The 14,825-nt window shown below is 38.3% G+C and overlaps 1 protein-coding gene across 2 annotated transcripts in view; it reads right to left on the bottom strand.

Annotated features, from left to right (window-relative positions):
* TMTC1 (transmembrane O-mannosyltransferase targeting cadherins 1) overlaps positions 1-14,825 on the bottom strand; it is a 262,946-nt gene that overhangs the window by 109,572 nt on the left and 138,549 nt on the right. For both annotated transcript variants that reach the window (XM_061205419.1, XM_061205420.1), the window contains exon 8: positions 8,592-8,781. In XM_061205419.1, the coding sequence (XP_061061402.1) occupies positions 8,592-8,781 (190 nt within the window). The remainder of the gene's footprint in view (positions 1-8,591; positions 8,782-14,825) is intronic.

The following is a 14,825-nucleotide window of genomic DNA, read 5'->3' as shown; positions in this document are numbered from 1 at the left end:
ACTTCAGTCTCCTTTGTATTTTCCAATACAATAAGCATTTCCAATGGGTTTTCTGTTTAGAGGAACTTGTTTTAGCTGCTTTTATTTTGGGGCATCCTAATTACGTATTTCATGATTTTCTTCAAACAATATGGAAAGGGTGTGCTCCTTTAAATAGAAAAGTCACATTCTCAATGGAAATAATGACAGAATGGCTCCAGGAGTTACAAAAATGTCTTTTGACCTTTTTAAGAGTTTAAAACAATCAGAAGCATTGCAAGGCTAAGTGGTAATGAGTTGCTTTTATGAGAGTATAAATCATTAAGTTAAAAGAAATAGTAAAATATGTTAAAAATTAAGCTTATCACTCAAAAGGTGACAATTATTCTGAGTAAAAGCAAATAATAATACAGACTATAAAATCTTGCTGAGAATCATAAAGCATACAATCATGAAAAATAAATAAAGCTGTTACTGATGTCTGAAAATTCCTTTTTTCCATTATGCAACTATCTAAAATTCTTCCATTAATAAATTCAGTGAGTCTTCCAGCTAAGGTATAAACATCAGAGGGGTAGGTAAGTCATTTTCTTATTAAAGAGTGTGACTTGTGAAAATGTAATTGCCATGTGAAGGCAAGGAATAAAACAAATTATTTAATGATGTGAAAAAACTCCTGCCAGGCCCAGATCAAAAGCCAAGCAGAGCAGTGCAACCGAACTGTGTACTACACAGAACATGAGAAGGATCTGCTTTAGGTTCAGATGCAGCACAAGGAAAAATGACTTCCCAGGTGACATATTAGTAATAGACAACAAAGAATGCCTTGGGAAGACTGCACAAGGGCCTCTGATTTTCAGGTAGCCACTGAATAAAAAGATGCATCTCCAATGGCTATTTTGTTCCAATACCCAGCACTGAGTGGAATGGAGAAATCTGGTAATGACAGTAACAGGTTTTAAGAACAACAATAAAAGAAAATGAATCTTTTCTTGTATCTTGCTTATTCTGGTAAACTTTCAAATACCCTTAAAAACATCTATCATATTTCTATAGTTTGGAGGTTTAGGTGATAACTCCAATGTTCATTTGTACATAAGTCAGTGATATTTGTCACTATTCTCTTTCTCTTGATAAACATTCATTTTTTGAACTAGATAGAGTAGTTTTATGTTAGGATTCTGCCCTTATATGATATTTGAACATATCTACTTCCAAATTCCAAAATATGCTTAAACATTGAACACCTGCAAGTATGTTACTACTCTTAGCTCTTAGGTCAAGAATTTAAACCTCTGTTACCTAGGATGGGGGAATAAAGGGAGGTGGGAGGGCAGGATCAATCTTCAGCAGTGTTATAAATATTTTTTGATGATCTAAAGCATGACTGTAAATTGAAATATACAGAATCAAAAAAAAAGCAGTCAACTGGGTTACGTTTTTTCAAGACTGGTTATTCCTACAAAATGGAAACAAGAGGCCTTATTGTGCTCCTGACTTTGAGCTGTGACGATTTCTCGATGATGGAGATGGTGACAAGGACTACAAAAACAGCTGTCAGGTACTCAGTGTTTCCCACATGCCAGCCACTGTGCTGAGTGTCCAGTGTGGCTTGCCATGGTTCAACCTCACAATAACTACGGTGCAAGAACAGGGCTGAACAAGGTGAGCTCACACAGGCCAGGGGCACAGCCTGGCCTGACTCAGGTCAGCACTAATCACTCCACTCTGCAGCCTCCCCTCGTCCCAGCCTCGGGACTCTGGATCTGGAACTTGGGGCAGTGCTCCTCCACACCTGGGCTGCCTCTTACATGCAGGGGCCTGGCTCCCACCTGAAGTTGCTGGTCATGAACTTAAAGTAGACTACCAAATGAAATTAGAGTGACAGAACGTAAGTCACAATTTGTATCATGTATGGCAAAGCAGTGATGTAAAAGTATGTGGGAAGAGGCAGTAGCAATGGATCTTTAAATGGGTTCCATTTTAAAATAAGGTGCAAATTCAACTTCTCCATTTTCCAATATCACATCTGATGAAGTGGTAAGCTCATTTTCCAACTTTCATCAGAAAAATGACACAAACAGAAATCTCAGCTTTAGCGCATGGCCAAAATTGACTACAGGTACTGCCTTGGAAAACTGTGACCTGGTAGCAGGACATTATCACCACAGGTAAAAGTGGCAGGTGGAGAAGCCAGCTGAGGGAAGTGAGAAGAGCCTGGATCAACTAGGCTGGCCAAATTTGAGACAGAGAGACATCCCAGACAATGGCTCCTCCCAAAGCACTGGTGGTCACAGACAGATGGACCATGGCAAGACATCACAGGGCCTCTTCTATCAGTGACTGCAGGGGTTCCAAAGCAGGACAAACAGGATGGGTTGTAAATGAGCTGGAAAGATTGGACCTGTAATAGTATGAGGAGGATTCTCATGAATTGAGGACAAAGGATGGAGAACATGAAGCTTCCAGAGAATGGAAACTGAAAAGAAAAATGTAGGCCAGAAGAAAAGAAAAAAACCCCGTTAATATTGGCACAAAGCCATTAACCATTAAATGAAATCTTCATTCCTCAAGTTCAATATTATTTTACCATTTGGTGTATTACAACACGATGCTTATTTAACCAGGTTTCAAAATGGCTATTCTGGAATTTAAAAGAGTTATTCCACAGCGATCTATGTGACACAATAATACCATAACGTACTATTTGGCTAAGCTAAATGCAAAGTAATTTCCAGAAATCTGAAAGCATGTTCAGTTCAACTGTATGAATCTATGGTAGCACAATGTTCTACGGCAGGGGTCAGCTAATTTATGCGACACTGGTGGAGTTGAATAGTTGTGACAGACTGTATGACAAAACCTCAAATATTTTCTATCTGGTTCTTTGCCAAAAGAAAGAGAAAAGTTTGCCATCTCCTGGTCTGCCCTACTGCATTATGCTTATTCTCATCAGCTCCTTCTGTTCCAAGTACTTTTGGGAATGAGGTAAGAATGTCAATGAGAAAATAATCACTTTCCGATCTTTCCTCCTTGTTGAGTTGTGTGGGTGTTTTAATGAAAGAGAGATCTAAGGCTGACAGTCTCCACTTGTCCATCTGTCTGCTCTTTCACTGAGTGTGTTGCTGGAGGCTGTGACACACACTAGCATGGAGGCTAATCAAGAGCAAGGCTGGGAACAGGCATGAAGGGAGATCTCAGAGAAGAACACAGCCACCTCCCGAAGGAGAAGATGCAGGACCCCCACGCCATCCCGCCTCTCCATTTCCACCAAGTTGTCACGGGTGGTCACCTCCACTGGTCAGGCTGCACATTCATTCATATGCAGACCTGAGAATTTGACTTGTTTTCCAGGGCCCAGAGACATAGCCGATGATTTGTGCTGGTTTCAAGGGAATGATGTAGAAGACTATGAATGGAAAATCTGGGGCAAAGCTGTGACCTCTACTGAAAATGAAAACAAAAAAACCAAACAAAACCAACCCTTAAAGCCTCATACCTGGGGGAGCGGACCTCCACTGCTTAATGTCTGTTCTCAAAAGACATCTCATTGTTGAGGTCATTATTGGGAAAGCTGGGTATCATTAACTTTCTTCTTTTTTCCTCACGTTTTACTTTTTTACAAGCATGCCCCAATATTATAAAAGATATAAAAAAAATCTTAACATCTCAAGATACCTTGTGAGAATGTAATAAAGAATCAATAACAAATAAATTACTCTTAAATATAACTTAGTGGTGCTTCCTCTGTAAAACAGGAAATCGCATTAAAGGACATGGGAAAAGGGCAAGTATAAAGAGTAGGACCAACGGTATTAACTCCTGTAAACAATCCAAATTAATCCAAACTTTCCTGACATTCCTGACATATGTCACTATTTTATTGCAAGTCAATAGTCTGATGATGTGCAGTCTGTAAGAAAAACCCAAGTACATTTTCGGCCTATTGTTCTCTTGGTATATAAACATTCACTGTTCATAGAAGAGAATGGAATAACCAGCCTCCATGGCTTAAGTGCTCTGTATCTCTACTGTACATACATTCCAACAGAGAGATTATCCTCATCACAACAAGTGAGAGCAAATTAGTTCACTTTAAAATTCATTGTTAAAAAGAATTCAATCCAATAATGAGTTTCTAGAGTGTTCTCTACATTATGTAATATAAGCTCAAATGTATTCCTCGTGAATACAGGGTGTGAATAGAAGGAGGTGATGGAGAGGCACAGAATAAGACAAATTTCACATTTAAATTCTCAAAGATGCAAGTGAGCTCTTTTATGATAAATAATAAACTACTCCCTGAGGTCTTAAATTTCTTAGGCCATGAAAATAGGACAAATTAGAAACAATCTTTAAATTAATTTTGTGATTATTTCTAGAGAAAGAAAACCCTCAGATTCTGAGCCCTAGTTCTCCCACTCAACCCTGGACAAAAGCTTGTCAAAATTCAGACATCTGCTCTCTGAGCTGCTTACCTAGAGGGACACTCCAACTGGCTGTGGAAGTGGCCTAGAAGGGTCTGTGATTTATAATGGTGTGTAACTTAACTTACTTGTATAAAAGAGAGAATTTGTTTTTGTTTTCAATAAGTGTAAAAGTGTACAAGGACAAATGTTCAAAGCAGGCCTGCAGAGGGTGGGTCTTGGGGCGTGGTTGGGAATTGGGAAATAACTGCTCTTTTATTTCTTACATGTGGTAATTTGTTGCTTTGTAAAGTCAAAATATTTTCCAGAAAAAATTCAATAAGGTGTAAATACAATTGTATCAGGGTAGATTATATCCCCCTCCACCAGTGCCCTGGTTGATAACAAGGTAGGATGAAAGAAGTGAGTTTGGTAAATTGGAGGAGAAACAAAGATTGTAAGCATATATATTGCCCCAAAGTTATGCCCCCCCCCAAAGCTGGTTAATATTAGCAAAAGAAAGATTTGTATGTCTTATAGATGCCTTATGGACTCCAAGGCTGCCCTTTTCCTTCAACCCTCACCTCTTATCTTCCACAAACACATACACAGAAACATCTAAATTCTTTACAAAGGACCTGAGTTCTTTCCCCATCTCGTTCCCCTCCATGGCCAGACCTTATCAACAAGAAAATCAGACAAAACCATCCAACAGTTAACAGAGCCAGAGACCCTGTGGAAAAAGCATGGCAGGTAAAAAGAAAGTAGGCAGAGGCTTAAAAGACCTAGGCTTGATCCTGCGCGCACACGCGGGCGCGCGCGCACACACACACACACACACTCCATCATCTCCTGGACATCATTTCATTTGGCTCTACCCTGCTGCAGCCATGTCAGCTTCCCTGCTGTTCTGTGAACACTCCAGTACTTTCCTGCCTCAGGGTCTTGGCACTTGCTTTCCTTCTACTTGAAATACCCCTCCCCCAACAGCCAAATGGCTCATTCCTTCACTTCCTTTATATCTCTGCTCAATGTCATAATATTTGTGAGGTCAGCCCTGACCTCCTCACAGCCCTTACCAACACGTGGCATGTAACGACAAATTTTAAGTGTTTAACTGTAAGCTCCATGTAGGCAAGACCTTCATTTTGTTCCCTGCTGTAATCCTGGCAACAAGTAGACACTCAATCAACATTAAGAGAATTAAAGAGGAAGAAGTAGTGAGGCTAAAAAGAATATGCTCTCCCCTGAATATAAGCCAGGGTGGCCTTTGTATGATTGAGAATCCATCAAAGGTGAAATAAAAGAAATATCTTCCATGATTCGCTGGACTCAATGTTTATGCTTGTTTATCCAATCATTTTTTCCCCTGGTAATGTATCATATGGACTCACTATCTCAAAATTTAAGGAAATAGCCAGGGATTATAAAGTAATTTCAATCCAACGCATTGATGCAGTACACACATCATTTGGAAATATTCTAGGTGGACAGAGCTGTGTTTATTTTGCTGACATTATTGTAAACATTTCATCCACTGTTCCTTTTTAGCACAGAAAAATGTCGGTAAAGCAAGACCTCTATTTTCATAAAATCTTAATTCTACTGTGTATTGTCTTGGAGTCAGAGCCCTTAGGATCATGTCCTTAGTAACTAATCACCACATAGAATAACCAAGATTATCTCCGTTTCAAGAGCTTACGAATTAGCAGGAGAATCTGATTTTTAAGACCTTCCAATGTGTAAGTAGATCAAGAACAGAGAGGCAAGGCCACGTAAACATGAGCTAGATGCCAAACCTCTGCCTCCAAACTCTGAAAGAAGAAAATGTAGAAAGTGCAAGTAGCCTCCAAGAATTGCCAGAGGCTTTAGTTAATGTTCGCAAAGAATTTTCAAGATGAAACCCATCACAGAAGAGCTAAATCTTACTATCACCACAGCTGGAATGCTTTGCTAATGTTTTTCCTGATGCAGTAAAGTGATTTTGGAACAAATTCCATGAAAGAAAAGGATTAACAGCCTTCCAACGAGGAAGTTTCCATTCAGTCATCATGTTACCACAGACGCTCTGGGGATGGCCAAGGTTCGCCTATGTGCAGGGGTTTACTGCTAGCATGAAGGTCCAGCTTTAACATAACCTGACCAAGGTGACAGCCTGTGGGGACGCACCACTCCCTTTAGTTAGCTGGGAGAGAGTCAAGAAAACCCCTTCCTGACATACCAGTCCAACACTCTACTACATTTGCTCTTGCAGATCAATACCAGTATAGCAGGCATGTCAAACCACACTGAAAGGCTAATGAAACAAACCTCATATTGACTCCCAAACATTTCACACCGGTATTGAGCACAGTCTTTTTTTAGGCTTTAAATATAGTTCACTTAAGCAAAAAGTTCTGCATACCAAAATCAAAATAGAGTTTCTAACTTTTTATGATTTTATTCATTTAGATAATGTATATTGAGTGGCAAACAATAAAATTCAGATAATAAATATTGGATGTGACAAACTCTTGATGTTAGAAATATGGCATTGAACAAAACAGAAAATAATCTCTGTCCTTGTGGGGTTTATGCTCTAGTTGGAGGAAACAGACTTTACATAAAATAACAAAATTATATAGCATTTTAGAAACTGGAAGTACAGTGAAGAAAAAGTTAAGTGAAAGGGAGGTAAGATGTGAAGCACAGGGTATGTGATTTCATTTTAAATAGGGTAGTTATGGTAGCCCTTACCAAGAAGATTTTCTTCTATTATTTCCTTTTAGAATTTTTGGTGTTATTTAACTCTTTTGTTTAGGACTATGATCCACTTAGAAATACTTTCTAAGTGTATAGTATGAGGTAAGGGTTAATGTTCACATTTTTCCCTTACAGATAATTCTTTATTTCAGTACCTTATATTTCCCCATTGAATTACATTGGTAACTTTGTCGAAAATCAGTTAAGCTTGTAAATGTGAGTTTATCTTTGGAATCTGAATTCTATTCCATTTTCTACTGACTATTTTTTCCTGACTTTGGGTCACCTATTTCTTTACATGTCCAGTAATCTAATTAAAAACCCGGCATTGTGTGTCGTACATTATAGTGACTATTCTATTTTGTTCTTCTGAAATTTGATGGTTTCCTGTTTTAATATATGATCAACTTGCCTGGATTCAAACTGAAAAATCTGTTTTTATGTAGAGAGCTGAAATTTTTGCTTAGTGGGGTTTTATTTGTTTCTTTCTTTCTTTTGCCTGGATCTCTGGGGAATCTCTCTTGTTCCTGCATAGCTTTATGATCAGCCAATGATTTCATCAGAGGTCATATACAGACAACTAAAGCCAGTGAAGCTTCCACCCTCTGCCGCCCAACCTGCATTTGTGTTGAAGAATTCATTCAAATTTGCAGCAAATAAGTAAGTCTCCCCAGGCTTTCAGTTTTGCTCGCGCTTTCTAGGATGTCCCACGTGCACATGTTGTTTTCTCATTCATCCGTGAATGAGCGGAGAGTGTATTATCTCAGCCCTTCTACAGCTCTCTTGCTTCCAAAATCTACCCCTTAAATTGCTAGCTGCTCTGCTACTCTCCCAAATCAAATCAGCCACCTCCAGCCAGTAAACCTGTGAGTTTTTAACACTAGATCTGGGGGGATGGGAATATCCTCAGGCAAGAAGCATCTTACACAAGGCAGTAGCAGTTTTTAATAAGTAAATATTTTCAAGTTCTTTGCTGTCTTTGATCGTTTTTGAAATGGTTACATTTAATAATTTTTTCCACGTTCCAATATTTTTCCAAGTTCCCAATATTAAAACTTTTAATAAAGTTTTGTACTATTATCTTTTTTTTGAAGTGAGAATCACCCAACCAACTCAGGCAGGCATTTATTAGTGTAAGCAGAATCTTAACCATATTTAAGCACTTATGAACATGTTATCATTATCTCATTTATCATTACATGAAATCAAACGAATTAGGTCAAAAATGAGTCAACCACTGCAAGAAAAAAATTTCTCATTTGCAAACATTGTAACCTTGGTCTATTAACCGTGATAAGGTCTTTAAAATATATATTACCTTTCTGGAAAATTTTTAAATACACAAAGTTTTTTAGATGAACGAGTAAATTCAATTTAGACCCACACCCCCTTGCAAAAAAGAGTTACTGAGTATAGAGTATCTCTCTTGAAATGTAGAATTCATTTGAATCTTAAGAAAATTACCTTGAAGGCTGCTAAACAATGAAGGCTCAGTAAGGCCGTCACAACTGCCAGAAGGACGGTGGCTAAGTTCCGCGTGTCCCATATGGTCTCTACCAGAGGAATACTGCCCACCTGCCAGTCATAGCACAGGGTAACAGGTGCAAGCAGAAGCCACACGTTGAAGGCCAAGAGGTAGGAATAGGTAAGGAATCTACAAAGAGAAGAAGAGTCACTGAAACATAACTCAAGATCCATGACATTTTGCAAACATTCGTTCACCATGTTTCTATTAAATAGCACTTCTATACTATCAATGTTATAGAAAAGACAAGGTAAGATGGAAAGTCATTCATTCATTAAGTCATTAAGTTGATCATTTTGGAATCTATTTAATAGCTGCTAGTCACTGTGGTAAGTGCTGGCCTTTCAATGATGAATAAGACAAAGTTTCCATGACCTATATTTAAAAATTATCATAAATAAATACATAACAACTGAGATAAATGGTATAGATGAAAGCATACGACATGAAATGTTGCCCTGTTGGGTACTATTCCCTGGGTAAGAGACATTTGACCTGTCCCTTTTTAATAGTGCCCCAAATCCTGCAGTAGATATTATGAAAATATTAACCATTTTATAATAGATTGATCCATTTTGAACTATTTCAAAAAAATCAAAATATCTGTGGTAAGGAGATAAAGTCTCTTACTCACAAATCGAGAGGCTAGCCTTTAAGAGGAGGGAAGTACAGCTGTCCTTGATAATAAGAATAGCCAGGTGGACCTAGGGAAGGAAATTTATGATTGGGGATGTTACTCCTGTTTCCTGGCTGTGTCTAGGCACTAAGGCATTCTAACTGACCCCCTTCCTTTCAGCGTAGAGGAAACTAAATTTACTTAAATTTGTTCAGTAAACACAAATTCTTTAACTGGTGTTCTAGACCCTTGAAAACTGCAGAACTTTCAGCATATAACAAACTCCGTCCAAACCTCTGCACTAGGGGACGGCCAAACTCTAGTACGGCTTTTAGCAGCATAAGGCCATGTTCCTGGGATGACCCCAGCCCCTCCATTAAAATGCCTGCCTGAGAAAGATCATCATTGCCAGGAGAATTTACCTTTTTCTAGCTAATCCCTGACAAAAAGGCCCCTGACCTCCCTTTCTTAGAGCATTTACTACAAAGGATTTACAGTTGGGAATATGTATCTCTTACAGCTCAGAAGTCTTTCTCAAGGAACTGAGAGTCATTCCTTTAAAACGTAATCATTAGGAGGAAGGGGCCTGTCTCCCAGACTGTGGGAGGACAGAATCCTAACCCTGATAACTGCCAGCCAGCAGACACAGCCTAAATGCACTTAGACGATCAATCCTTTGTAATTTTTTACTTCTCTGACTCTGCCGAGCCCCGGTTTGCCGCCCCTCCCATTCTCTCTTTAAAATACCCAGTCAACCCTGCGCAAATCAGAATGGAGCTCAGCTCTTTCCTGAACTGTCAGTAGTTACTGAATAAAGTGTGTTCTTATTGCTCTAACTAATGTCCAGCTGTGTTTATCTTTGACACTCTACATGGGACTAAACCAGAGAAATAGATAAATCACTTGCCCTCAAGGAATGTAAAATCCAATAGTGAAAATAAGATACACAGAATTAAAGAGGCAGAAGGAGATGAGTGCCATGAGGGTTCAGAATGTGAAGAGAAGAGTCCCCTCATCGCCAGATCCTTTTGGAGGAAACTCTGGATGGGCAAAGAAGTTGGATCAGATAATTTCTAGGTTACTTTCCAATGTTAAGAGTCAATTCACCCTGAATTCCTCTCAGTAAGTAGCTCTGGTTTAGAACACCCCTCCCAGCCCTTTCCAATTTATCTCCTTCCCTTTCCTCCTCTTCCTCCAAGGTTGGCAGTGGAAAAATCATTAGCAATGATCAGGAAAGGCTCAGTGATGGGGATTATTCACTGCCTCCGCTCTCAAACCCCAACAGAGAAATGGGTCAGATACTTCAATGGTGTTTCTCAACACTCCCCTCTCTGTTGTTATTTTAAATAAAATATGAATGTACAGATAGTGCAGTATATACTGAAAGTTTGATGAAGTCCAAGCTCTGTTATTTATCAAAAATAAAAACAAAAAAGTCACCTTATCCCTTTTAGGTTTGGGCCTGTGAAACTGCCTTGTGAGAATGCCAACTCCACAGAATGATGACTGGGTCACTTAGGGCTTCTTTTCACAGAGCTTCTAAGCTGATACTATATACTTCTTAGCTCAGTAAAGAGTCTTCATGACTTGGCTTTAAAGGAGAATGTTCAACCACCAAACTTAGCAGGAGAATCACACAGCTATGTCACTCGGTTACATCCCAGCTCTTAGGAATTACTTTAAAAAAATAGTATCTCTCCTTCTTGTTATAATAGATCTAGGCAATGATCATAAATGGCTGCTGAAATTATTAGGTGAAAAGCTGATGGGGTATTTTATAATGGATGGATCAGGACAAATCAGGTGCCTAGAACTTACTAATCAATTTTAACATCACAGAAAGGGAGACTAACTCCTGATGGATAATACACAAAAAGCTGATGGGCTGCTTTTTTATTTGAAGCAGTCTTGTCAAATAAAAAAGAAAATTAAACTTGAATCTAACCAAGCACTTTATTACCAGTTTACATCAAATACAGAAAACACCAGAACATGTTAAATAATACCACAGGGAGGCAACACGCTAAATCCAGAATGTTACAAATTCCATGGAACAAATGACGGCAGTTTCTTCAACAAATACATTGCAATGGGAGGGGAAAAAAGGGGGAGAGGGCACCTATACATTAAGAGACTTAAGAGACATATCAAACAAAGTGCAGGTTTTGTTTAGCTGCTAATTCAAACAAACTGCTATTAAAAATAACTGTTCATGAGACAGAAAAAATGAAACGCTGATTGGATATATGATAAGAGAGAATCACTGTTAACTTCTAAAGCATGATAATGGTATGTGGTTCTAGTCTTTAAGGGTCTTTGTATTTCAGAAATACATACGAAAATGTACGCATTTGAAATGAGATTATGTCTGGGAATTGCTTCAAAATGATGGATTGAAGCAATGCGGAAGAACCGGGTGGGAGTATGAATGAAACAAGATTGGCCATGAACTATGATTGGGAAATCTGGATAAAGGGTAGGTGGGGATTCTTTATGCCGTTTTCTCCACTCTTGCACATATTTAATATTTTTCATAATAAAACAATTTTTAAGTAGTGATAAAGGCAACAGAATTGCAACAGGAATGCTTTCTTAAGTCTGGTTGCAGCTTGACCATGGAATAGCTGCAAACACCATGCAGAAACTTTTATTTTAATGTTCAGTTCACATTTTGAACTTGCCCTGCAAGTTGTCTTCATTCAGTCTCTTATATTTTCTAGACTTGCAATACCATACTGACAAAAAACAAATATCAAGAATAACATTTTTTAAAAGTTAGTCTCAACGTAGTTACTTACATATTTTTTTATATGCTCAGTTGTGACTTTTTGCACAGATTATAAGCAAAATAGGTCAAAAAAGAAAAGTAAACCACAGAACTAAAAGAAACTTCACCTTCCTATAACACTAGGAGGGTCAAAACTATTAACTTAACCCAACACTATTAACTTAACTAACCCTCCTTATTTTTGTTGAGGTATAGGTGATTTATAATATTATATTAGTTTCAGGTGTACAACATAGTGATTCAAAATTTTTATAGATTATACTCCATTTAAAGTTATTATAAAATATTGGCTATATTCCCTCTGCTGTACAATGTATCCTCGTAGCTTATTTATTTTATACATAGTAGTTTGTACCTCTTAATTCCTCACCCCTAAATTGCCCCTCCCCCTTCCCTTTTCATAACCATTAGTTTGTTCTGTATGTGAGTCTGTTTCTGTTTTGTTATACTCATTTCTTTGTTTTATTTTTTAGATTTCACATATAAGCGATGATATACAGTATTTTTCTTTCTCCGTCTGACTTACTTCACTAAGCATAATACCCTCCAGGTCCATCTAAGTTGTCGCAAATGGCAACATTTTGTTCTTTTTTATGAGACTGAGTAATATTCCATTGTATGTATACACCACAGAATCTTTATCCATTCACCTGTTGATGGACACTTAGGTTGCTTCCATATCTTGGCTATTGTAAATAATACTACTATGAACACTGGGGTGCACGTATCTTTTCAACATAGTGATTTTTGGGTTTTTTTGTGATATATATCCAGGAGTGGAATTGCCCTTTTTAATACATATATATTATCTCCATTAGCTCAGAGATACATACCTACCTTTTGTGCATATGAACTCAGATAAATGTTGCAAGTAAACTCCTTAAATACTATTTGAAATACTGAAACAGCATTGGAAAATTTTTGCAAATTTAAGCACAAAGAAGCCACTTGGAATCAGCCTGAAAGCTAATTATATTTGAGGGGGCTAGTTGAGCTAGCTGTAATCAGCAACTGATGTATTTCTTTTTAACTCATTGACTATGAATTACATTTTAAACTAATCACCTTGTTTATTTCTGCTAAAATTTCAGAAATAAAACAATCTTTGAATATCTCTGTCCCACTGGGTTTTCTTTTTTAAAGCAGGGGCAAAAATAAAATGAATTATTTACCAATTTTCTACCATGAATTCTGCTAACAGGAGGAAAGCCACTAGAATATCTGGCCAACAAAATGGAATATACAGCACAAAAAGCCAAGAATTCAGCTTAAACAATTTAGTGATGTATTTTCATTCATAATCCAGGAATGAATGAAGAGGTTTCAGGATGAAATACATGAAAGGGAAAATGAGGCCAGTGGGGAACTGGCATCAAATGGCACCTAATCAAACTGTGGCCCCTTTTTTTACATCTTTTTTGAAGTATAATTGCTTTACAATGTTGTGTTAGTTTCTGCTGTACAACAAAGTGAATCAGCTATATGTATACATATACCCCCATATCGCCTCCCTCTTGAGACTCCCTCCCACCCTCCCTATCCCACCCCTCTAGGTCATTACAAAGCACCGAGCTGATTTCCCGGTGCTATGCAGCTGCTTCCACTAGCTATTTTACATTTGGTAGTGTATATATGACAATGCTACTCTCTCACTTTGTCCCAGCCTCCTCTTCCCACCCCGTGTCCTCAAGTTTGTTCTCTACGTATGTGTCTTTATTCCCGCCCTGCCACTAGGTTCATCAGTATCAGTTTTCTAGATTCCATATATATGCGTTAGCATACGGTATTTGTTTTCCTCTTTCTGACTTACTTCACTCTGTATGACAGACTCTAGGTCCATCCACCTCACTACAAATAACTCAGTTTCGTTCCTTTTTATGGCTGAGTAATATTCCATTGTATATATGTGCCACATCTTCTTTATCCATTCATCTGTCGATGGACATTTAGGTTGCTTCCATGTCCTGGCTATTGTAAATAGTGTGGCACTCTTTAAATCTAAATCTTCATTTTTATCAAGAAAAAAATTAGAGTGCTTTAACTGCTAAAATATACATAAATTCTGCTGTCTTTGAAAAAACCTTTTTGGCTAAGAAATAACTTGAGCCTAACACAAAGATGCCTATGATGGGTACATATGAAAAAATCACGCACTGCCAGCAGAAACACGCAGCACTTGCTTGTTTTATATAGAAATGTTTCTGCGCAAAGGATCCTTCCTTCTCTTTCATCTACAAAATCCTCCACCATTTCATAAATATGGGACACTGGGTCCACTGTATACACACTGCATCCTCTTGGGAAGGGCACTGGCTAACACTGTCAAAATAGCCACGGTACCTCCAGAGTGGAGCACCCCACCTTACCCTGACTCTACCTCTGTCCACTGAGTTTTGGTGATCTGTCCTGCCCCTCCCTAGGCTGTCCCTTATTTTCATCCTCACAACTCCTGTATTCCATTGATGCTTCAAAAGGATCTCCATAGTTTCACCGTATCCCAGCAATAATGACAGGCCTTTGTAGGCATAACCTGCTTATTGTCATCATTAGCATCTTCTCCTTATAACCTTCTCTGGGACTAGCCAAAGAAAGCCATTTATTGAACTAAGAAGTTCTCAATGAACAGGAGACCCTCACATGAATTCAATGAATGTTGAATACTTACTCTGTGCACTTTTATAGGTGCTGAAGGGTAATCAGAGCTAGCCCTCGTCTTCCACAAGGTCATTTTCACAGCATCGGTGGTGAGAAGACATGCACATATTACAT

The sequence above is a fragment of the Eubalaena glacialis genome, chromosome 11, assembly GCF_028564815.1.
Source record: "Eubalaena glacialis isolate mEubGla1 chromosome 11, mEubGla1.1.hap2.+ XY, whole genome shotgun sequence".
Lineage (NCBI taxonomy): Eukaryota > Metazoa > Chordata > Mammalia > Artiodactyla > Balaenidae > Eubalaena > Eubalaena glacialis.
The sequence above is the reverse complement of the archived record's forward strand: the minus strand, read 5'-3'. Positions and strand labels throughout refer to the sequence as shown.